The sequence below is a fragment of the Aotus nancymaae genome, unplaced genomic scaffold (genome assembly GCF_030222135.1).
Source record: "Aotus nancymaae isolate 86718 unplaced genomic scaffold, 86718_ANA_hifiasm-v0.15.2.pri h1tg000053l, whole genome shotgun sequence".
Lineage (NCBI taxonomy): Eukaryota > Metazoa > Chordata > Mammalia > Primates > Aotidae > Aotus > Aotus nancymaae.
The window spans coordinates 31,651,063-31,676,566 of record NW_026988467.1 but is presented as its reverse complement, the minus strand read 5'-3'; the positions used below and the strand labels follow the sequence as shown (position 1 = coordinate 31,676,566).

Sequence of the window (25,504 nt, the reverse complement as noted above, 5' to 3'; positions counted from 1 at the left end):
CCTTGAACTAAACATTTCAGAGACAGTGTAGTTACTGGTAATAGCAAACAGGGGTGTGATGAGGGGAGGGTGGGAGTGTGGATGGCTGATACAGGCTAGAAGGAATATTGTTGGAGGAGGTAAGGAACTGAGCATTAGGGTATAGGGTGGGTTATCTGCCTGGATTTTTTTTTTCCCTGGTCTCTGTGCCCAGGTTGGAGTGCAGTGGTGTGATCTTGGCTCACTGCAACCTCTACCTGCTGGGTTCAAGCAATTCTCCTGCCTCAGCCTCCTGAGTAGCTGGGATTACAGGTGCATGCCATCACACCTGGCTAATTTTTGTATTTTTACTAGGGAGGGGGTTTTGCTATGTTCATCAAGCTGATCTTGAACTCCTGACCTCAGGTGATTCTCCCACTTCAGCCTCCCAAAGTGCTGGGATTACAGGCATGAGCCAGGGCACCCAGCCCTGCCTGGATCTCGAATGAAGAGAATTAGAGGCAGAAGGGAAGATAATAAGCTATGAGCTAACGTTGAGGGAGGAATGATTCCCCACGACGCCTGTGGACCTCAAACCGGAGATTTTGAAATACAGGCCAGGCGTGGTGGCTCACACCTGTAATCCCAGCACTTTGGGAGGCCTACGTGGGTGGATCACTTAAGGTCAGGGGTTAGAGACCAGCCTGGCCAACATGGTGAAACCCTATCACTACTAAAAATAAAAAAATTGGCCCGGTGTGGGGGCGCACACCTGTGGTCCCAGATACTCGGGAGGCTGAAGCAAGAGAATTGCTTGAACCTGAGAGGCAGAGGTTGCAGTGAGTCGAGATCGCACTACTGCTTGGCTCTCCAGCTTGGGCAACAGAGCGAGACTCTGTCTCAAGAAAAAAAAAAAAAAAGACCTCCTGGGCTCAACTAATTCTCCTGCGTCAGTCTCTCAAGAGACTTGGATTAAACGCATGCACCACCACGCTAGGCAATTTTTTTTTTTTTTTTTTTGAGGCAGAGTCTCGCTCTGTTGCCAGGCGCCAGGCTGGAGTGCAGTGGTGCGATCTCGGCTCTCTGAAACCTCTGCCTCCAGGGTTCAAGCAATTCTCCTGCCTCAGCCTCGCGAGTAGCTGGAACTACAGGTGCGCGCCACCACGCCCAGATAATTTTTTTTTTTTTTTTTTTGAGACGGAGTTTTGCTCTTGTTACCCAGGCTGGAGTGCAATGGCGCGATCTCGGCTCACCGCAACCTCCGCCTCCTGGGTTCAGGCAATTCTCCTGCCTCAGCCTCCTGAGTAGCTGGGATTACAGGCACGCACCACTATGCCCAGCTAATTTTTTGTATTTTTTAGTAGAGACCGGGTTTCACCATGTTGACCAGGATGGTCTCGATCTCTTGACCTCGTGATCCACCCGCCTCGGCCTCCCAAAGTGCTGGGATTACAGGCTTGAGCCACCGCGCCCGGCAATTTTTGTATTTTTTAGTAGAGACGGGGTTTCACCATGTTGGCCAAGATGGTCTCGATCTCTTGACCTCGTGATCCGCCCGCCTCAGCCTCCCAAATTGCTGGGATTACAGGAGTGGGCCACTGCGCCCAATTTTTGTATTTTTTAATAGAGACAGTTTCGCCACTTTGGCCAGGCTGGTCTCGAACTCCCAACCTCAGGTGATCCACCCGCCTCGGTGTCCCAAAGTGCTGGGATTACAGGAGTGAGCCACCGAGCCTGGTCTAACATTGTAATTTTTAAGTGCCTTAGTCTCTTCATAAAGTGTTGAGTGGAATATTTACATTCCTCTTGAGATTGGTGTTTGTAAATTATGTGTGTGTATATATATATATATACACATATATATACACACACACACACACGGGCTCTTTTTGAACAAAGAGCTCACCCACTGAAGCCTATGGAAAAGTCTACACTGCTACACAAATCTGTATTTCTATGAGGTTCCATAATGAAATCAGTAAGACTGCGTGTTTGAAATTGGTAAGATTTTACTTCTCTAATTTCATTGACTTGGCATGAGGTAGGGTAGATAACAAACACTCAATTTCCGATTTTGAACCGGAAAACATTTGTTTTTCTGGGCAAGGATATCAGCAGATTGCTCCTAGGGACAATCAAGAAAGAAAAGACATCTCCAACCCTTCTCCCCAGGAGCGGATAGGGCCCTGGTTATTTGGTTACAAGTGAAAATTGCCCTGGCATAACCATTCAAATTTCTCCTAGCAAATCACAGTGGCCTACATCCAACACCTTCTTCGCTCATTGGCCAACTGGAAACTTCAGTTACTCCATGCCTCCCGCCTCTCACCCAGGAGCCAATAGGAAAGATGAGAGGTTCGCAACTTTGCGTCATAAAACATAGTAATTGCAATTGGCTACTGGAGCTGTCGATCGAGGAGTAGGCGGGGCCGTGCCAGCTGTCCTATATAAGAAGAGGACAAAGGCGGCGCGCCGCCTGTGTCATCCGCCATTTTGTGAGAAGCAAGGTGGCCTCCACGTTTCCTGAGCGTCTTCTTCGTTTCTGCCTCGACCGCCCCTTGACCACAGACATGTCTCGGGATCGGTTCCGGAGTCGCGGCGGTGGCGGTGGCGGCTTCCACAGGCGCGGAGGAGGCGGCGGCCGCGGCGGCCTTCACGACTTCCGTTCCCCGCCGCCCGGCATGGGCCTCAATCAGAACCGCGGCCCCATGGGTCCTGGCCCGGGCCAGAGCGGCCCCAAGCCTCCGATCCCGCCACCGCCTCCACACCAACAGCAGCAGCAGCCACCGCCGCAGCAGCCACCGCCTCAGCAGCCGCCACCGCATCAACCGCCGCCACATCCACAGCCGCATCAGCAGCAGCAGCCGCCGCCACCGCCGCAGGACTCTTCCAAGCCCGTCGTTGCTCAGGGACCCGGCCCCGCTCCCGGAGTAGGCAGCGCGCCGCCAGCCTCTAGCTCGGCCCCGCCCGCCACTCCGCCGACCTCGGGGACCCAGCCAGGGTCCGGGCCAGGCCCGACCCCGACCCCGCCGCCCGCGGTCACCTCGGCCCCTCCCGGGGCGCCGCCACCCACCCCGCCAAGCAGCGGGGTCCCTACCACACCACCTCAGGCCGGAGGCCCGCCGCCTCCGCCTGCGGCGGGCCCGGGCCCAGGTCCGGGGCCTAAGCAGGGCCCAGGCCCTGGTGGTCCCAAAGGCGGCAAAATGCCTGGCGGGCCAAAGCCAGGTGGCGGCCCGGGCCTAAGCACTCCTGGCGGCCACCCGAAGCCGCCGCATCGAGGCGGCGGGGAGCCTCGCGGGGGCCGCCAGCACCACCCGCCCTACCACCAGCAGCACCACCAGGGGCCCCCGCCCGTTGGGCCCGGCGGCCGCAGCGAGGAGAAAATCTCGGACTCGGAGGTGAGTGTCTACGGGCGCGACGCGACGGCTCCCTTAAGATGGCGGCGGTTCCCCCTCCTCGCCTCCGCGCGGGGGCCTCCATTTTGTCGGCGGCCGGAAGGGGCGCTTGCGCGCGCTGCCGCGGGGGCGGGGCAGCTTCTCAGGGCCGCCAGTCGGCCTGGGATTGGCCGCCGCCTCGCCTTGATCTCCGGGCGGGCTGAAGGCTAGGGGAGGTTTCCTTATGCAAGGAACCGCCGGGCCGCGGAGAAGGTCCTTAGAACCTGGGTAATGCAGAGCATGTGCCGTAGGTTTGGACAGAACCGGGCAGTTTTGTTCTTAAAAGCACTAGCGCAGATCGTGTAGGTTGCAGTGTCATTTGGACTTGTGTTACTTGCCTATTTTAATTTTCGTACTGCGATTTAGATTTGTTAGGGACACTCAGCATATGTGGCTGACAGAGTTGCTGATGATGGAAGTCTACTCTTTGGGGAAATGTGTCTATTCTCTAACATTCTGGTTGATGGGGGCCCCTTTTCGATGTTATGATGTGCTCATGTTGGAAATCTCACAAACAGCAAAACCTTGATTATGACCAAACAGAACAGAAAGGTAACTGACAAGTTGCAGATAAGCAAATACTGTTTTTGGGTTTTTCACTTGCAGAGGTCTCTGGTGTTTGAAAACTCCCTTCGTTTTTCATTAGGGGTTTAAAGCCAACTTGTCTCTCTTGAGGAGGCCTGGAGAGAAAACTTACACACAGCGATGTCGGTTGTTTGTTGGGAATCTACCTGCTGATATCACGGAAGATGAATTCAAAAGACTATTTGCTAAATATGGAGAACCTGGAGAAGTTTTTATCAACAAAGGCAAAGGATTCGGATTTATTAAGCTTGTGAGTGTAATTGTTTGATTTTATGTAGAATTAAAAACGGTGGGTTTTTTTGTCACTACAAACACTGAAGGCTTGGTTTTTAAACTGGGGAGAATAAATTGGTCTTTTAAATTTTCACCTTTTTTTTTTAAAGACGAGGTTTCACCATGTTGGTTAGGCTGCTCTTGAACTCCCGAACTCAGGTGATCCGCCCGCCTTGGCCTCCAAAGTGCTTAGATTACGGGCGTGGTGGCTCACCACTACGCCCGGCCGAATTTTCACTTCTTACAGGAAAAATATGCCTGCGGTATAATGCATAATTGTTGCTACCTAAGAGAAAAGAGGGGTGGAATGCGGAAAGCACTTACCCTAGGTGGTGTTAGGGGGCGCTGCCTATAAAGATAATGCTCGAACTGAGTTGGAGGAAGAAGAGTAGGAAGGGCTTATGACAGTTTAAGAGTAGACATAACCAATTTTTAGGTCATTAACATGAGTGTCTCTGTTACTTATAGGAATCCAGAGCTTTGGCTGAAATTGCCAAAGCTGAACTCGATGATACACCCATGAGAGGTAGACAGCTTCGAGTTCGCTTTGCCACACATGCTGCTGCCCTTTCTGTTCGTAATCTTTCACCCTACGTTTCCAATGAACTGTTGGAAGAAGCCTTCAGCCAGTTTGGTCCTATTGAAAGGGCTGTTGTAATAGTGGATGATCGTGGAAGATCTACAGGGAAAGGCATTGTTGAATTTGCTTCTAAACCAGCAGCAAGAAAGGCATTTGAACGATGTAGTGAAGGTGTTTTCTTGCTGACAACGTAAGTTGTATTAATTTAGATGAGATGGTGTCAGTAAAACTGGAACAAAAGTAAAGTGGAACCATTTTTGTTTTTAGAACTCCTCGTCCAGTCATCGTGGAACCACTTGAACAGCTAGATGATGAAGATGGTCTTCCTGAAAAACTTGCCCAGAAGAATCCAATGTATCAAAAGTAAGATTGATTAAACTTTTTGGCAGTTTTAAATTTTAAGTGTAAAGCAGAAATTTGTTTTAGTAGTTTTCCAATTTTGCTTAAAATACATAACATTATTTGATGTGGTTGTAAAAAATCTCAGGCTGAGAAAGATTTTTTTTGAAGCTGTTACTCAGCTGTTTGTTTCTGAGTTGGGTACATTCACATGCAGTCCTGTTTTGTCCTTACAATAATCGCATGAAGTCTTTTTGGTGAGACCGAGTCTCACTCTTGCCCAGGCTGGAGTGCAGTGGCATGATCTCAGCTCATTGCAACTTCTGCCTCTTGGGTTCAAGGGTTCTTGCGCCTCAGCATCTCGTGTACCTGGGACTACAGGCGTCAGCCACCATGCCTGGCTAATTGTTGTATTTTTAGTAGAGATGGGGTTTCACCATGTTGACGAGGTTGGTCTCCCAACTCCTGACCTCAATTGGTTGTCCCATCTCAGCCTCTCAATGTACTGGGATTACAGGCATGAGGCATCATGCCCGGCCAAAGTACATTTTTGTGGGTGAAAAAAATAAGCCTCGGTAAGGAATTTGGCAAGAGGAAAACAGAAAATGAAGAAGGTAGGAATATCTCTGCTTTTGTATTCTCTTTTATTGAGTATTCTGAATATTTTTGCAGTGAAAATACTTTAGATGAACCAGGATAGTTTTTGCCTTTTGTGTTCTTTACAAGTAGTGGAACAAGAGAAGGACCAATACTAGGGCGAGTATTTTCTGGTGTACATTCATGAATTGTTTCATGTTTAAATTTTGTGTGTTATTAGGGAGAGAGAAACTCCTCCTCGTTTTGCCCAGCATGGCACTTTTGAGTATGAATATTCTCAGCGATGGAAGTCTTTGGATGAAATGGAAAAACAGCAAAGAGAACAAGTTGAAAAAAATATGAAGGATGCAAAAGACAAATTGGAAAGTGAAATGGAAGATGCCTATCATGAACATCAGGCAAATCTTTTGCGCCAAGGTAAAAAGATCTCTGCATGAGCATCACGGCTAAGATCAATTGTTGGTTTTTTTTTTTTTAAGGCGGAGTTTTGTTGTTGTTACCCAGACTGGAGTGCAATGGCACGATCTCGGCTCACCGCAACCTCCATCTCCTGGGTTCAAGCAATTCTCCTGCCTCAGCCTCCCGAGTAGCTGAGATTACAGGCACGCACCACCGTGCCCAGCTAATTTTTGTATTTTTAGTAGAGACGGGGTTTCACCATGTTGACCAGGATGGTCTCGATCTATTGACCTCGTGATCCACCCCCCTCGGCCTCCCAAAGTGCTGGGATTATAGGCGTGAGCCACCGCGCCCGACCTAAGATCAGTTGTTTTTTTGAACTTGTTAGAACCTTGTTAATGTGAAACCAAAATATTTTCCAATGTTCAGATTTGATGAGACGACAGGAAGAATTAAGACGCATGGAAGAACTTCATAATCAAGAAATGCAGAAACGTAAAGAAATGCAATTGAGGTAAAGTTGTGTTTAAGCCTTCATTTCTTTTAACTTTTTTTTTTTTTTTAAGATGTATCACTGTTGCCCAGGTTGGAGTGCAGTGGTGCTGTCTCAGCTCACCACAACCTCTGCTTCCTGGATTCAAGCGATTTTCTTGCCTCAGCCTCTCGAGTAGCTGGGATTATAGGCATGCGGTACAACACTCAGCTAATTCTTTTTGTATTTTTAGTAGATACAAGGTTTTGCCATGTTGGCCAGTTTGGTCTGGAACTCTTGACCTTAAGTGATCTACCTGCCTCTGCCTCCCCAAGTGCTGGGATTACAGGCATAAGCTTCCATGCTCCGCCATCTTTTTTCTTTCATTTTTTTTTTTTAGACGGAGTTTCCCTCTTGTTACCCAGGCTGGAGTGCAATGGCGCGATCTCGGCTCACCGCAGCCTCCGCCTCCTGGGTTCAGGCAATTCTCCTATCTCAGCCTCTTGAGTAGCTGGGATTACAGGCACGCGCCACCATGCCCAGCTATTTTTCTGTATTTTTAGTAGAGGTGGGGTTTCACCATGTTGACCAGGATGGTCTCGATCTCTTGACCTCGTGATACCTGCCTCGGCTCACAGGCATGAGCCACCGTGCCCAGCCATTTTTGAAATGGGCCCAGGCTGAAGTTCAGTGGCATGGTCATAGCCAGGATCCTGAGCTCAAGTGATCCTCCTGAGTAGCTGGGACTACAGGCACAGGCTACCACACCCAGCTAATTTATTTTTTTCTATTTGTGGAGACAGAGTCTTCCTGTATTGCCCAGGTTGGTTTCAGACCACCACTGACCTCCTGAAGTAACTGGGATTACGAGCATGAGCTTCCATGCCTGGCTTTAAGCCTTGATTTCTGCACTAACATTTATTATATTCTTGACATTTAGGAAAAGATGTACTTAGTTTTTCAGGTCAGTCAGGCAAAATACAATGGTTAAATACTATGTCAGTGTTCCCAGCTACTGGGGGGGGAGGGACTGAGGCAGGAGAATTGCTTGAATGGCCAGGAGGCAGAGGTTGCTGTGAGCTGAGATCGCGCCATTGCACTCCATACTGGGTAATGAGCGAAACTCTGTCTCAAAAAATATATATATAATGTCAGTGTTGGTTTAACACTTAAAATGGAATACAGTCTTAAGGTTTCCCTTAATATTTGCATTCTTTGCCAGAATATCTTCAGTACTATGCCCCTAGACTCACTCTAACTAAGCCAAGCCTTTGTGCTTTTTTAGCTCTAACCTAGTTCTTAGGCCAATTGCTAGGTTTCTTCACATAAAAGATGTAAACACTTCAATTATATGCCTGATGGATATTTCTAGGCAAGAGGAGGAACGACGTAGAAGAGAGGAAGAGATGATGATTCGTCAGCGTGAGATGGAAGAACAAATGAGGCGCCAAAGAGAGGAAAGTTATAGCCGAATGGGCTACATGGATCCAGTAAGTCAACTTTTATTGCCTTCTAATTGGAGTTGTCTCTAGAACTTGCAGGTACCTAGAAGGAAATGTAGGAAATTTTAATATTTCAAATTATAGTTATTTTCTGCTTTTTTTTTTTAACCAAGTATATTATGTTTGATTGCCTTGTATGGGGCAGAGGATTTAATTGAATAGGACAGTTTTTTTGAGATGGAGTTTTGCTCTTGTTGCCCAGGCTGGAGTGTAGTGGCACGATCTTGGCTCACTGCAACCTCTGCTTCCCGGGTTCAAGCAATTCTCCTGCCTCGGCCTCCTGAGTAGCTGGGATTACAGGTTTGCACCACCACACCTGGTTAATGTTTTGTATCTTGAGTAGAGACAGGTTTCACCATGTTGATCAGGCTGGTCTCAGGACTCCTGACCTCAGGTGATCTGCCCACCTTGGCCTCCTAAAGTGCTGGGATTACAGGTGTGAGCCACTGCGCCTGACCTTGAATAGAAGTTTTATAGGTCTTTGGATAACTGAGTCTAACTTAGTTTCCAGAATATTGATTTCAAAAATAATTCAGGTGATGAAAAACTGCCTTTTGAACTCATCCATGTTTTTTGTTTAACTTGAAAATTTCTCAGTTCCTAAGAATGCTTGGTGTGGGTGTAGTGCAGGTATATGAAAGGATTTTTTTCTTGCAGAGAGAAAGAGACATGAGAATGGGTGGCGGAGGAGCAATGAACATGGGAGGTAAGTATGAAATTTAAGTTAACAGAAGTAGAGCGCGGTATTCTGGTGGAGTTGTAACCACTATTTTTGTTTCTTAGATCCCTATGGTTCAGGAGGCCAGAAATTCCCACCTCTAGGTGGTGGTGGTGGCATAGGTTATGAAGCTAATCCTGGAGTTCCACCAGCAACCATGAGTGGTTCCATGATGGGAAGTGACATGGTAATGTATCCTGTGGGACGTAGTACCAAAGGAAATTCTCATTTTCACAACTTAGGTTTTTTTTTTTGTTTTTTTGTTGTGTTTTTTTTTTTTTTTTTTTTTTAGTAGGTGACTGGACCTCTTTTAGTTTCCCCTACCAATTTCATACATAATTATGTAATATTGAGGAATACTTTGGCAACACAGAAGAACTTGGTGTGTGGTAACCTAAACAGATAATGGTTGCCAACAAGGAATCAATGCTGTTAGTATGGAATTACTTTGGCAATAAGTAGATTTAGGTGCTTTTGAACTCTAGTGCATGGCAAATCCAAATTCTAGATGCTAGATAATGTATCTGATTATTCTACATCCAAGTGAGAGTAATCAAATGGCAAACTGTCATTCTTTAAGTTGGTATTTGCCATAAGTAGGAATCAGACTTGTAGTTTGAAGCTTTAGGCATGTTTTAGTGATGTGTAGAACTTTGACCTCTATTTGGTGTGGCTTCTATCCTATGAAAAGGGAATTGAGTGTTTTGACTCGTCGTTCCCCACCTGTTGGGCCTGTCTGTAGGTATACATTCTAAAATCAACTGACATCTCCATTTTGCTACGTAGTAGCAAAAATCAACAATTTTTAAGCATACGAATGGTGTGCATTCCATCTGAACCTTCTTGATGCTATCATGTTTCAGCTGTAAATATAGCCTGCCAGATGCTTAGAACAATCAGTTGAACCTGGTATGAGTGGCTGCATTACGCAAATCATTAGGACTGAATTTTGGTGGGTTTAGAGAGTGCATTTTTATAGCTGAGTTGAATGTGCTAAGTTCACTACAGGCTTTTGGCAAAGGAGGGGAGCTGCAGTGTGTAGCTCATGAGATTCATTTTATACATGGAAACATAAGCATTTAGTATAGGGTCTCACCTGTTTATAGTCTTACCTAAGACTTTGGGAATTAGAATTATAAATGGCTGATTGGGTAAAATGTAATAATACTATGGGCTTGCTTCAGATTTTTCAGAGTATGTGGGTAACATTTTGGTTTATATGCTTCCTAAAGACAGATTGTTAGATAATCTGTATAATCTAATTTGACCTTAAGTTCTTAAAATTAAATGTTTGTATTCTAGGTAACAGCTCCTGGGGTCTCAGCTGTTGTAATTAACATAATCATGAAAGCCCCCAATTTTTCTTTTTTTAGCTCTTAGAGGTAGAATATAGAACAGTGAGCCCCAAACCCTATAATTTATGATTTTGAAAAATAAAAGATTAAGGTTTAGCCATTTTGAGTAGCTCTGTAGTACTTTGTTTTTCAAAAATGTTGAAATTATATATAGAAACAGTTAAACCCTGATGCCATTTTAGTTTTTTATTTGGACTATTCTTAGTAACTGATCTATTATAAATGGACTAAGAAAAAGAGTGTAGGCTGTGTTTACATACCTAAGGGGTCTGCTCTTTAGGCATTATGTGTTTCTATTGAAAACTTCTATCTCTAGAAGTACCTAAAATGAGATGGGAATAATGAAGTCACTCACTGCTTTATTGCAGTTACTTTAGCTTGGTGTTTGGGGAGTATCTAAAACATGGAATCAGAGCAAAGTGTCTGTACTTTTCAAAGACCTAAGGGAAAAGATGGACTGCTATGAAGGTGGGTGGGGTTTGTTCATTCAGTTTGCAACAATGTAGAATAGTGCTGAGAACATAATTGTCTGGTTATATAGTGATGGCTCTGAAGGAGTAGTATGCCTGTGAGAATTTGGTAACACAAGTTTTTTGATCAAGTTATTGTGCCGGTTAAGTGACTAAATCTATTAGTCTTACATGCTTTTTCTTTTTGTAGTCTGGTAGCATTTTATTAAAACTTTCAACCTTTTAAGATTTCTGCAACTTAGCAGATGTGTCTTAAGATCTTGAAAAGCACAAGGTTTCTTAAGCAGCACATGCCACTAACTGGTGAGTAGGTCTTTGTCACTTCATTGAGTGAATTGAATCTCTGATTGGGCTTGTTAGGCTTACTTGGAAATTAAATTTCCTGTTCAGACCTTGAAAGTGAGAGTTTGCAAGCTTTTTCAGTGGGTTAATCTGATGTGAAATTTCTTAGAACTCATTTTGGAATGGATTTTCACATCTGCACTAATTTCTTAAATTTTTTAGCACTACAGGGAAGATCTGTTCTTTGAAACAGGTGTATGAGAATGGCTCAAGTGGGAACATACCACAAGGCATGTATTATCGTAAACTAATTTTCAAATTACCCTTTTTTCCTTTCTATGTTCCCGGTACCTGTGGATCGACTCATTGGTGATTGTATCGACGAACGTTGACTACGGAACCTTCTAAAAATATTTACTTAACACACATGGACATCAACTACATATAATGAACTGTTAATTACTGTTCCAATAGCGTACTGAGCGCTTTGGGCAGGGAGGTGCGGGGCCTGTGGGTGGACAGGGTCCTAGAGGAATGGGGCCTGGAACTCCAGCAGGATATGGTAGAGGGAGAGAAGAGTACGAAGGCCCAAACAAAAAACCCCGATTTTAGATGTGATATCTAGGCTTTCATTCCAGTTTGTTTTTGTCTTTTGTTTAGATACCAATCTTTTAAATTCTTGCATTTTAGTAAGAAAGCTACCTTTTTATGGATGTTAGTAGTTTATTGACCTAATATTTGTAAATGGTCTGTTTGGGCAGGTAAAATTATGTAATGCAGTTGTTTGAAACAGGAGAATTTTTTTTCCTTCCTTATTTTTTCTTTTTTTTACTGTATAATGTCCCTCAAGTTATGGCAGTGTACCTTGTGCCACTGAATTTCCAAAGTGTACCAATTTTTTTTTTTTTACTGTGCTTCAAATAAATAGAAAAATAGTTATAATATTGATCTTCAACTTTGCCATTCATGCTTCTATGCACATTAGGCTAGGTATTCTACATTGAAAGCATGCGAGTGTCTAGGCCTTTGAATGGCATATGCCATTTCTGGGAAATGTATCTGGAGGCTTGAGTATTGCTTTCTACAGATAACTGCCCCCTTTGTTTTAAAAAGAAGAAATGCATATTGAAGTAGTTTCATGATTTGTTTGGCATTATATAGGAAGCACACTGGTGCTAAGTATTTTTTAAATGGTTATGTAAGCAAAGCTGAACTGTATATCTTAATTCAGGAATATGTATTAAGATTGTGGAATGGGTGTAAGACAATTGGTAGGGGGTGAAAGTGGGTTTGATTTAAATTGATCTTTTATGGCCCTATGATCGATCCTTTACTTGAAAGCTTTTGAAAAGTGGAAAGATCATTTTGTTGCATTTCCATTTCTTGTTTTTAAAAGACCAACAAATCTCAAGCCCTATAAATGGCTTGTATTGAACTTTTACATTTGAATTAAAGATTGTTAAACATGAAGCCTTTTCATGTATTCAAGTGATTTATAAAGATGGGATGTAGTCTAAAAAATTAAACTTGAAGGTAAGAAGGTCTAGTAACTGGGCTGGGCGTGGTGGCTCACGCCTGTAATCCTAGCACTTTGGGAGGCTGAGGCGGGTGGATCATGAGGTTAGGAGCTCAAGACCAGCCTGGCCAACATTGTGAAACCCCGTCTCTACTAAACATACAAAAAAGCTGGGCGTAGTAGTGCGCGCCTGTAATCCCAGCTACTCAGGAGGCTGAGGCAGGAGAAACGCTTGAACCCGGGAGATGGAGGTTGCAGTGAGCCGAGACAGTGCCATTGCACTCCAGCCTGGGCAACAGGGCGAGACTTCGTCTCCAAAAAAAAAGGTTTAGTAACTGAAGTAGGTTTAGTTACGTATACATTTGTACTCTGTAACTTCTCCTTGTGCTACTTCTGTTGGGCGAAATCTATAGGACTATAAAAATCTATTGGTTCTCATCTAAGAGCTAGTGGTGACTGTTAATGACAAATAGGGTTGCAGATAATCATTCTTTCTTTAAATTTGTTAACTTGTTTTTACATAGTTTCCTTTTGATGTAGCACTAAATCTGGGGAGAGTTGTTCATGCTACACAGTACAAATATCCCTTCCTCCCACCATAAAGGCTTGGAATGTTTCCATGGTGTTGTCAGTTAATTGTCAACTTCATCAAACCCCCTTCCATTAGAACAAGAGACTTTGACTATTAAAGTAGATGGTGTTGCCTGTTAGTATAATGGGAGCCTGATTTCCCAGTGTAAATGTTAGAGGAACAACTTCCTAATAGTAGGTAAGGTAACTGAATGGTTTGGCTTTGTTCTTAGTTATGTTCCATTCAAATCTGTACATTATAGAACTCTTACTATGGAATGTGTCTTCCTCCTCCTCACCTCTGTTCTTGGTGCTAATTGGCAAAAGAAAAATTCTAAGTCAAACCTTAGATAACATGCTGAAGTTTAGTATTGTGCCTGTGTACAAAAGGAGACCTATTGTTGGAACAATCTGAGCACTCTGCATAGGAAACAGGATAATGAAAGTAAAACACTAGTGTATAAAAGCATCTCACTAAATTCTGGTTTTATGACTGACAGGTACATGGTGTGCTAATAAGGGAGACAATCTCATTAGAAAATAATGCTCATTTGTGTTCACCAGCACACTCGGGAATAAGTAGTTTTACCATGATTATATCTATGAGGAAGTTTTGTCCCAAAACAGGTTAATTCGTGATATATATGAGATTTTCTGTATGGAAACAAGGGTCTTGATTTGAAAGGAGTCCATTACAGTTTGGTTGAATTATATAGTAGGGACTCTACTAAAGACAAAAAAATAAGGGGTGTTCATGGGACACCCAAAGAGGGTGAACTTTGAATGTGTGTGGGTTGGGGGCTGGTGGGGAAATGGGAAAATCTGCCTATAAAATTAATGTTTCAGTTTATTTTTCAGATTACATGCCTTTCTTTATAAGGGATGCTGGCACAGACCCCTAAAATAAGCTTTTGGTAGTACTGTACCTTTGAAGGAAGAGTGGTGAAGGATGCTAATGGATAATCTCCTGAAAGTTGTGGCTTTTGATACCCTTACTGTGGACTGTAGAATTGCTAAACGTTGTTTAGCAAATAATGTTGCTTAGTTTCAAATGACATTTGACTTTCATCACTGAAACAGCAATGTACCCAGGGTTGTAAGCTTACTCAAATAGACTTTCAATAAGTCTTCAATGTATATGATAGTTTTTAGCTTAATGTGAATTTAAATCATCTTAATAAGTAGTTTCCTAAAAGTCGATCTGAAACTTGGGGTGGGAAAGGGGAGGTAGTAATTTTGAAGTATTAGCCATTTTTCTCATTTAAAGAAACCACTTGTCCCCATTTCCTCCTCTCCACTTTCTCATAATTTTGTTTTAAGAGGAACACTGGTTGTTTTTTTATACTTTCTCCTAATCTTTAAAAACTGCATACTCTTAAGACCCCAGTGTATTTAATAGGTATTTTATAAGCATAGCCCATTGGCTCATGTTACTTAGTGAAATCATAATCCTCTTTGCTTAGAACATTAAACTCCTAAGAAACTCTTACTACAAACCCCACCACTCTATAGATGTATTATTCCACTAATATAAACAGCTAAAAAATTGGGAAATTGTAATGTTACGCCTGTGCAATTTTTAAGTGGCATATTATGGCAGATTAAAATTTAGATACTTGGCTTTTCTTGGGCAAGCCACTTAGTTGTGGCGGAATGTTTTCTGGTATTCTTGGACTGCAATTATGCACTATTAAAGTAGTGGCCTGCTACATAACTGCATTTAGCCAGCATTTCTGCAGTGCGTAACTGTGAGGAACGTAGTACCGCAAATGGCAATGGACATTAGGACCCGGATGTAGTATTCCTGCTTGCTCCAAGATTCTCATTGCCGACTGCATACAGGTAGGTAACAAGCAATATAATCTAACTTGGTGACTTGCTATGTACTTTTATTCCGTGGGCATTCTGGCATCACACTTCTGACGATGAAATTACAGTGCAGCACCTAACACTTGTATGGTAAAGCTAGCTTACATCAGAACTGTGTGGGTGTGGGGTTAGAGCTGTAATTTGTCAGGCAGAATTCAGTGCTGTTGCAGTTCTCAGATAAAAAGTGCAAACTTGATTCTTTGGTATATCTGACTCAGTTGTGTGGTTTCCTTTAGTTGCATTGTAACTCAAGATAACATGGAACAAACACATCAGTGGTGTGGGGGAGAGGGAAACAAACTATACTTGGGAACTAAGGTGCTTTTAGCACCTTGACCATGGACTGCATAGCATGTGATAATTAGTCTCTATTGCAGCAAACTGACCTGCCCATAGGTTGGCAATATAAGTAATTTCAGTATGCAATCTTGGTAATTCTGCAAGTTCAGTTGAACTAAAAGTACAGGTTTTTTTGTAATGTGATTTAAAATTTTTAAAAACATGGGCTTCATGAAAACACCTTTGTTACTAACTTGGGCTTAGATGGGAATCTAACGTGAATAGTTCAAATTATGGGACTTGTCTAAATATGTCTATACTCTAAACCTGGGGGAAGGTGGTATGGAACACTGACTTGACTACAGTTGAATACATGTTGGGAGTCATTCCCAATCATAAGACATCGTCGTTTCTGTAGGATGACTGCATATGTTCAGAGTAGCTTTTTTGAATTTGGTTTCCTTAGCTTTAGGGATGTGATGTTACAGTCCAAAATGTTTACGAGAAAACCTAAGTCTTCAAAAGCACTTCCTTCTGTTGCTTAGGACTTTGCATCAACTGTTGTTCCAGACCTCAATTCAACTTTTTGGTCTCTGAACTGGTTTTTAGCTAGCATGAATGAGAAACAGCTTTCATGTATAATGTTTCTGCTCTGTAACTGGAAAGTGGTTTACTTTGCATAAATGCTGATGAAAACTTTATGACTCTGAGAATTTTCTGTGTATCAAGAAAAAGAGCTTGCTCGTTGGCAAGCAATTCACAAGGTGGGGACGGACTTGTATTTTAACATGTAGTCCATTCAAGCAAACAACTTTGGACTCTTCTGATAGATGAAAGAACAAATGATGACTAGTTTAGCCTCTGCATATCCATAATATAATGCAGATCAAGTATAATGCTCAGTATTAGTGACATGAGTATCACTAAATTACATAGAGCCCTGATGGGGTGTCCTGTGTCGTAATCCATTAAATCGGTGGCCACTGCTTGCTGCCGTGGTTTAGTGATTGGGTGTTAGAAATAAAACCTCAGGTCTGTTTCTTACCAGTTAGTAACAATTTTTAGAGAATGTACTTGGCATAATATATGGACTTCAGGAACTTCATTGGGGTGGGGGGTTAATTTTGCTTTATCCTGTTCACTTTAAGATTAGTAGGCTTTTGCACTTCAGAATGAGAAACTTGTGATGTTAGTCTGTTCTTACTAGCTTTAATTTGTGTGTAGCTATGAATTGTGAATCTTAGTGCAGTGGATTTAAAAAAAAAAACTCAAAAAAGCTGGGAATTAAGTGGGTTTCAGTAATAATGCTATACCGAGGTGCTTGCATTGTATTTCATAATCTTGTTACAAACCAAAATTTGTTTTAATGAGAGCAGTCTTGGGTTCAGAGGTGTGATGCCAGAATGTATTTTCGTACTGTTAGGCCCTTGGAACAGATACCGGTGCTTTCTGAAAGATGAAAGAAATGCAGTGGGTGCTCTTCATGCAAGGTTGCAAACCTACCAAGAATGCATAATAGTCTCACTTTTCCCCAGTAAAGAGATGTGTGTGACTAGTTTTGGACTTTTAACTTTAATGGGGGTTGCATGTCTCCTATTGTTAATCATTGTCAGCTGCAGTGACATGATCCACAGTCCTGCATTTACTGCCTTTCCCTTAATGATATTGGACAGGTTTTAGAGAGCCAGGATGTTGGTCTGGGCCTTTATTTGGTTTTGGCTTTAGCTGATAATGTTTCAGTGATGTCAGCTAGTGCAGTTCTCAAATGGCTGCCTATTAGGGAAAGAATTCAGAGGATTTGACTGCTCCTAATCATCTGTCATTGCTGCTAGATAATGATTGGCAATTTTTAAGACTCAACTGGAAATCTCAACAGTTGCTGGTAAACCATTAACTATAAAAATGTTGCTTTTGAACACCAGTGCTGAAAAAAAGATATATTTTTTTATTTTTATTCTTTGAGAGTGAAAAAGGGGCTGGACGTAGAATAGGATAACCTGGAGAATGTGGGGAAGAATGCAAAACGATATAGTATCCCTTATGGATGGTACATGTGCAACAGGGAACTCTTATTTCATATGCCCTTTTCAGTAATCATACAGGGAGGAAGAAAAACCTGGAACTTGAATGAAGGCTGATCTTTGTTTTGTGCACTGTGGCCCTGCCAGGCATATAGTGAAGGTGAATGTCTTCTCCCTCAGAAAAACTTGGTTCCTTGCTGTCCCAGTAAGGCATAGCTTTCCTGCCCTAACTTTAAAACTCAGTGAGGACTTAGATGGGAAATAAGGTAAATACAAAGGATTGCAGGATAACAACTGCAGCATTGTGTACTGTGGGAAGGGGGTTTGGACACTCTTGGAGGACTCCTGCTGAAGGTGGTCAGCCCACCTGACAGTGGAAGACATACTTGAATGGGGAGCAGGGTATGTGCTTTCCTGTGAAAAAGCTGATGTTAAAACTCATTTGGCAAGGTCAACGTTGTCACATACCTTCACATAAGGGATAGTATATTTTGGGTTGCAGTCAAACTTCATTGTGCTCAGACTGGTGAAAATAAGAGTTAGGCTTTTACATTTTAAAGAAAATACAGTTTTCATTCTAATTCAGGTGTCTACTTATTTTATGTAAGAATAATTTTAGATTCCTCCCCCCCCATGAAGTTTCTTTCTATTTTTTTATGCTGTAACTTACCCCCAATCTTTATCTCTGGAATTTTACTCTTTAAATTTTGAAGTTGACTAGCATTTTCAAACCTTTATTTTATACCCTTGTCTTTCATACTAACTTTTTCTTATTATTCTTTAGGTAAGAATAATTGATGTTGGCTGATACTGGAGTGCTTGTTCACCTGAAGTAAGTTTCCTTAGAAATCTTAACCCCTAGAGGCAATTTAAAAGAAATTTAAATAAATTTTCTAGGTATTTGTGGTGAAACTTTATTATTTGAGGTGTTTGCCTTTTCTAAGATAATATCCCTGTATTTTTGTTTGAAAATAGGGCTGTATGTGAGAAAGCAGGTGAGAGACATTATTATAAAAATGTCAAACAATAGAATTCAGAAAAGGTGGATAGTTATATATAACAGTCATAGAAGAACAGAAAGCTTGACTTAAGGGGAAAGGCTGTATTTTCAGTACTCTAAATTCAATTTTAGACCCCATCAAAAATCCCCATGATTCTTTTTTTTTTACTTACACTCTAAAGATGTAAAGAAAATGTAGAAGGCCGGGCGTGGTGGCTTTATACCTATATTCCCAACACTTTGGGAGGGAGAGGTGGGAGGATTGCTTGAGCCCAGGAGTTTGAAACAGAAACTCCTGTTTACAGAAAGAAAAAATAGCCAGGTGTGGTGTGTGCCTGTGGTCTCAGTTCCCTTTGGAGGCTGAGGTGGGCAGATCGCTTGATCCTGGGAGGTTGAGGCCGCAATGAGCTGTGATCCTGCCACTGCTGCAGCTTGGGTGACATTGAGATCTTATCTCACAAGAAAAAAATATATAGAATACAATCTTAGGGTGGGCTATGTCTTAACAATAGATCACTGATTGGAACCCATGCCAAAAAAGTTCATACTGTTTATGAACTTTTACAAAAAGTAAATGGAATAGCTGAACTTGTTATTTTAAATAAATTTTTTTTTCATTATAGGTGGATAGATACTTCTCAAGATACCACACAGCGTGAGCCAACCAAGGAGGGATGCCACAAGTTGTTAGACTGACAGTGTGTCTAGGTAAGTTGAATGATTCTTAGTCTGTTACACTGTTTTCAGAAAGGCTCTTAGTGGTACAGAATGACAATACTAGTGTGGGAACCATTAATTACTTTTTTTTTTGAGAGGTTGAGACTGAGTTTCGCTCTTGTTGCCCAGGTTGGAGTGCAATGGTGTCACCTCAACTCACTGCAACCTCTGCCTCCTGGGTTCAAGCTATTCTCCTTCCTCAGCCTTCTGAGTAGCTGGGATTACAGGCATGCGCCACCATGCCCAGCTAATTTTGTATTTTTAGTTTCTCCGCGTTGGCCAGGCTGGTCTCAAACTCCTGACCTCAGGTGATCTGCCCACCTCAGTCTCCCAAAGTGCTGGGATTACAGGCTTGAGCCACCCCGCCAGGCCCAGTAATTAATGCCATATTTTTAGTAAGATTTCTTTGGTGTTAGGGAGCTCACTTGACTGTTTGAGAATTTGATAGCTCTGATTCTTGTATCCTTTGGAGTAATCATACCCTTTAATTAGCAGGATCAGGTGAGCTGTGTCCAGAAAACCAACGAGGAGGAGTGCAAGGAGGAATGAACAATGTATTTCTCACTAATAAAGACATTGCCTTAATTATCCTTTGTTTTTTTAGTACTTATTTATTTTCTAGAATTTTCCTGACTTGTTTTATTCAGAGTGACAATTAAAAAGGTCTGCATTATAGACACAGAACCAGATTATAATACAGGATCCTATTGTGACTGTTTTGGCAGTGTTACTTTCAATCTCAATTACTGATCAATTTTTATGGCCCTTTTTAGATATTTGCCTTCACTCTGTAATTTTTTTTTTTTTTTTCTGAGATGGAGCCTTGCTCTGCTGCCTGGCTGGAGTACAGTGGTGCAATCTCGGCTCACTGCAACCTCTGTCTCCCAGATTCAAGCGATTCTCCTGCCTCAGCCTCCGGAGTAGCTGGGACTACAGGCATGTGCCACCACACCCAGCTAATTCATTTGCATCTTTAGTAGAGGTGGAGTTTCACCATGTTGGCCAGGGTGGTCTCAATCTCTTGACCTCATGATCTGCCTGCCTTGGCCTCCAAAGTGCTGGGATTACAGGTGTGAGCCACCGTGCCTGGCTATAATTTTTTTCTAAAATCAGCATGTTACTAATACGTAGCAGTTAATACCTACATACCTTTCCTTGATTGGATTTCAGACATAATAGCATTTGGTATTTCCAACTTCTCTATGTACAAAATAATATGATGGGTATGGGGTAGTCACATATTGCTTCCAAACAAGCCTAGTCAAATAATACAGTAGTATCCTCTTACCTGCAACCATGGTCAACCGCAATCGCAGTTAGTCTTAAGTTTTAAATTACGTGCAGTTCTGAGAGGCATCCTGTCTTTCCCACTTTAGATGGGATATAGGTGGGAAGGTTGGATACAGCATATCCATGCTATATATGCTACCTGTCATCCAAAAAAAAATAGCCATGTTGTAGGCTAGGCTAGGCTTTGGTACCATTTGTGGTTTTGGGCATCCACTGGGGGGTCTTGGAATGGGTCTCCTCACAGACAAGGGAGGACTACTGTGTTTTGGTTGCTGTAAGTAATAATGAAGGGCTATCAATTTCTCGAAGTCAAAATTGGATATGCAGTGTGATCTGGATATTTTTTGAGAATATCTAAATGTAAGGAAAATCTGGAATTGACTATAAAAGCTGCTTAATAAAAATTGTAAGTCCAATTATTTGTCCCCTTCACTCTTGGAGCCCTTATACTAAAACTTGCCAAGCTGTTAGTCTCACACCAATTTTTTTTTTTTGAGACTGAAATAATCACAAAGGAAGAGTTAAGGTACATCATCTACTCATGCCATGAAATTTGTTTCGAGTAGCTGTATACAGTTAATTCCAGGAATGAGACCAAGATATGTTCAATTCTTTTTCATTCTTTGTTTTTGAGACGGAGTTTAGTTCTTGTTGCCCCGGCTGGAGTGCAGTGGTACAATCTGGGCTCAACACAACCTCCACCTCCTGGGTTCATGGAGTTCTGCCTCAGCCTCCTGAGTAGCTGGGATTACAGGCATTTGCCACCACACCTGGCTAATTTTGTGTTTCTAGTAGAAATGGGGTTTCTCCATGTTGGTCAGGCTGGCCATGAACTTCCAACCACAAGTGATCCACCCACCTTGGCATCCCAAAATGTTGGGGATTATAGGTGTGAGCCACCCTACCCAACCATACTTTGTATTTTTAAAGTAATAGATCAGCTACACCCATATCAAGAGCCTTGTTAATTGTTGAGTTATTGTTGCTCAATTCTGTTAATACTTAGTTTTCCCACCTGTGGCTCTGAAGCCTTGTAGATCTCAAGGCAAAAACAATATAACAGCATGTTACAGTGGTTAGGGGTATATGAGGTCACACTACCAGAATTAATACATTATTTCTGCAGTTTGCCTACCTGCATTATCTGGCAAGTTTCTTTAGTTGTTTGCTCATCTGTAAAATAAACACCTTTTTCATAAGGTCATTGAACTAGGAAATGATGCAAAAACATTTAGCAGTGCCTAAAGGTACAAAAGGAGCACATGGTATTTTCAAGTCTCTTTATCAGTGACCAAGGTTCACAGGCAAAAAGTATATTTCTCTTAGTATACCATGTAATTAGAAAAACCTGATTAGCAAGGCAGAAAATTTAACTTTTCATGTGATGGAGTCCATAGGAGACAATTAGTAACAAAGAGCCTGCTACTGAAAGGAATGGAAGCCCCAGGAAGGCCATTGATTTGTTGTAAGTTTACAAACTCAAATGATAAGAATTAAATACAAGGATTGCTGCCTAGCAGGGTTGTTGATTAGTTGATATGTTAAGTACTTGAGGCAGTACTTGACTCAGGTGTTCTAAAATAATAGTCTTTAAGGGTGGAGAAGCCTAGAATTTAAAACATGGCAAAGTCCACATTTTAACAAAATAGTGGGCACATAATGTTTTGTATCTAAAACAGGTTTAGTTGTTAACAGAATTGAAAAGCATAAGCGGAGGCCAGGTGCGGTGGCTCACGCCTGTAATCCCAGCACTTTGGGAGGCCGAGGCGGGTGGATCACGAGGTCAAGAGATCGAGACCATCCTGGTCAATAAGGTGAGACCCTGTCTCTACTAAAAAATACAAAAAATTAGCTGGGCATGGTGGCGCACGCCTGTAGTCCCAGCTACTCAGGAGGCTGAGGCAGGAGAATTGCTTGAACCCAGGAGGCGGAGGTTGTGATGAACCAAGATCGCACCATTGCACTCCAGCCTGGGTAACAAGAGCGAAACTCCGTCTCAAAAAAAAAAAAAAGCATAAGCACTATTGAAATAATTGAAAGATTTGAGAGGAAAAGAAATTGTGGAAAGAAGACTTAATTGGGGAAATACTCCATAATAACATTGTTAACATGGTAATACTTGCCAAACTACAGATTCAACAGAATCCTAGCTGATTTCTTGAAATTGATAAACTGATCATGAAATTCACATAGAATTTTAAGAGACCCAGAATAGCCAAAACAATCTTGAAAACAAATCTTGAAGAACAAAGTTGAATTCACACTTCTGATTTCAAAACTACAAAGCAATGGTAATCAAGGCTGTTGTACCAGTACAAGCATAGACATAGATTAATATAGAATAGAATTGAAAGTCCAGAAATAAGTCAACTGATTTTTGACAAGGGTTCCAAAATTGTCCTATGGAGAAACTAGTCTTTTCAACAAGTGGTTCTGGGAAACTGGGTAGCCACATGCAAAGGAATACTTAGACTCCACCTCACACCATATACAAAAATTAAAATGGATCAAAATCCCGTATATAAGAACAAAAGCTATAAATATTGCAACTGATAAGGGACTTAGATGTAGAACATATAAAGAAAACTCATGCCTATAATCTCAGCAGAGGCTGAGGCAGGAATTCAAGAGGCCAGGAATTCAAGACCATCCTGCATAACATGGCAAGACCCTGACCACAAAATATTTAAAAATTAGGTGGGTGTGGTGGCACACGCCTGTAGTCCCAGCTACTGTGGAGGCTGCAGTGGGAGGATCACTTGAGCCCAGAAGGCTAAGGCTGCAGTGAGCTGTGATGGCATCACTACACTCCAGCCTGGGTGACAAAGCAAGACCCTGTCTCAAAACACACACACACACACTTAAAACGTAGGCACTGATGCCTGTAATCCCAGCACTTTGAGAGGCCAAGGCAGGCAGATCACTTGAGGCCAGGAGTTCAGGACCAACCTGGCCAACACAGTGAAACGCTGACTTTACTAAAAATACAAAATATTAGCTGGGCGTGGTGGCTGGCACCTGTAATCCCAGCTACTCAGGAGTCTGAGGCAGGAGAATCGCTTGTTGTAGTAAGCCAGGATTGTGCCACTGCACTCCAGCCTGTGCAACAGAGCAAGAATCCGTTTCATTAAAAACAAACCAGGCTGGTCGCGGTGGCTCACGCCTATAATCCCAGCACTTTGGGAGGCCGAGGTGGGTGGATCACGAGGTCAAGAGATCGAGACCATCCTGGTCAACAAGGTGAAACACCGTCTCTACTAAAAATACAAAAATTAGCTGGGTATGGTGGTGCGCGCCTGTAATCCCAGCTACTCAGGAGGCTGAGGTAGGAGAATTGCTTGAACCCAGGAGGCGGAGGTTACGGTGAGCCGAGATCGCGCCATTGCACTCCAGCCTGGGTAACGAGCGAAACTCCGTCTCACAAAAATTGTAGAACCAACCCAAATGTCCATCAACTGATGAATGGATAAACAAAATGTAGTATATCCATACAAAAGAATATTATTAATCCATAACAAGGAATGAAGTACTGATAACATGTCACAACATGAATAAACCTTTAAAACATGCTAAGTGAAAGAAGCCAGTCACAGAAGATCACATTTTGTTTTCACATGAAATGGCCAGAACAGGGAAATTACAGAGACAAAGCAGATGAGTAGAAGTGGCCAAGAGAGTGATGGGAAATAATAGGTGGATCACAGCTGAACAATGCAGGGTTTCTTTCTGAGGTAATGAAAATATTCTAGGTAAGGCACGGTGGCTCACACCTGTAATCCCAGCACTTTGGGAGGCTGAGGAGGTTGGATCACCTGAGGTCAGGGTTCAAGATCAGCCTGGCCAACATGGTGAAACCCTATCTCTACTAAAAATAGAAAAATTAATAAGGCTTGATGGTGCATGCCTGTAATCCTAGCTACTTGGAGGCTGAAGCACTAGAATCACTTGAACCCAGCAGGTCAAGTTCGCAGTAAACCAAGACTGCGCCACTATACTCCAGCCTGGGCAACAGAATGAGTGAGACTCCATCTCAAAAAAAAGAAAATATTCTAAAATTGAGTGGTGATGGATGCACATATCTGTGAATACACTGAAAACCATTAAATTGTATAAATGGATGAATGAACTGTTAAATGTGTGAATTATATACACACACACACACACTTTTTTTTTAATTTTTTTTTGAGATGGAGTTTCACTCTTGTTGCCAGGCTAGAGTGCAATGGCACGATCTCTGCTCACCACAACCTCCGCCTCCTGGGTTCAAGTGATTCTCCTGCCTCAGCCTCCCAAGTAGCTGGGATTACGGGCATGTGCCACCTTGCCTGGCTAATTTTGTCTTTTTACTAGAGATGGGGTTTCTCCATGTTGGTCAGGCTGGTCTTGAACTCCTGACCTCAGGTGATCCACCTGCCTCAGCCTCCCAAAGTGCTGGGATTACAGGCATGAGCCACTGTGCCTGGCGTGAATTATATTTAAAGCTTTATTGAAGAAGACAGACTTCGGGAGTGGTGTAAGAAGAAGAGGGTTTGGCCAGGCGTAGAGGCTCATGCCTGTAATCCCATCGCTTTGAGAGGCCCAGGTGGGTAGATCACCTGAGGGCAGGAGTTCAAGACTGACTTGGCCAACATGGTGAAACTCTAGCTCTACTAAAAATACAAAACAATTAGCCGGGCATGGTGGTGGTGGCACACGCCTATAATTGCAGCTACTGGCAAGGCTGAGGCAGGAGAATCATTTGAATCTGGGAGGTGGAGGTAGCAGTGAGCCAAGATCACAAGATCACATCACTGCACTCCAGCCTTGGCGACAGAGTGAGACTCCATCTCAAAAAAAAAAAAAAAAAAAAGAGGAGGTCTTGTAGGCACAGGTGAGATCATAAAAGCCCTTGCAGGCCATACTAAGGACTTTGGACTTTATTTGAAGAGCAATGGGAATTCTTGAACAAGAGGCACTGAGAGCATCTGGATTATTAAAATCACTTCCTCACTGGTTTTACCCCCTGCTCCACTGTGGTCTGTTTCTTAGCACTACCTCTAGGTCAGGTATCTATTGCTTCCTGACACACTACCCCTCAACTCAGTGGCTTTAGACAACAACTCGTTATGGTTTTGAGGTTTGGCTGGGCTCAGCCAGGCAGCTCCAGGTCAGAGGGAGACCAGGGCTGAAGTCTTAGGAAGGCTATTGGCATCCAAGTCCAAGATGGCTACTTTTCTCATATGTCTGACAAGTCTGCTGTGATGGTTGGAACACTGACATTCTTTGTCTTTCCTCAAAG

At 42.7% G+C, this 25,504-nt stretch overlaps 1 protein-coding gene across 3 annotated transcripts; it reads left to right on the top strand.

Annotated features, from left to right (window-relative positions):
- Positions 1–2,431: 2,431 nt before the first annotated feature.
- SFPQ (splicing factor proline and glutamine rich) lies at positions 2,432–19,526 on the top strand. 3 transcript variants are annotated; one of them, XM_064363674.1, is made up of 12 exons: positions 2,432–3,356; positions 4,039–4,227; positions 4,719–5,020; positions 5,098–5,193; positions 5,987–6,183; positions 6,595–6,679; positions 8,010–8,127; positions 8,797–8,845; positions 8,923–9,044; positions 18,004–18,051; positions 18,843–18,927; positions 19,429–19,526. In XM_064363674.1, the coding sequence occupies exons 1-10, from the start codon at positions 2,529–2,531 to the stop codon at positions 18,025–18,027; spliced, it is 2,010 nt and encodes a 669-aa protein (XP_064219744.1). In that variant the 5' UTR covers positions 2,432–2,528; the 3' UTR covers positions 18,028–18,051; positions 18,843–18,927; positions 19,429–19,526. The 3 variants fall into 3 exon arrangements, with proteins under 3 accessions (XP_064219744.1, XP_064219743.1, XP_064219745.1); XM_064363675.1 differs by having other exon boundaries at positions 2,514–3,356; positions 19,432–19,526; XM_064363673.1 differs by lacking the exons at positions 18,004–18,051; positions 18,843–18,927; positions 19,429–19,526 and adding an exon at positions 11,439–12,434.
- Positions 19,527–25,504: the final 5,978 nt, after the last annotated feature.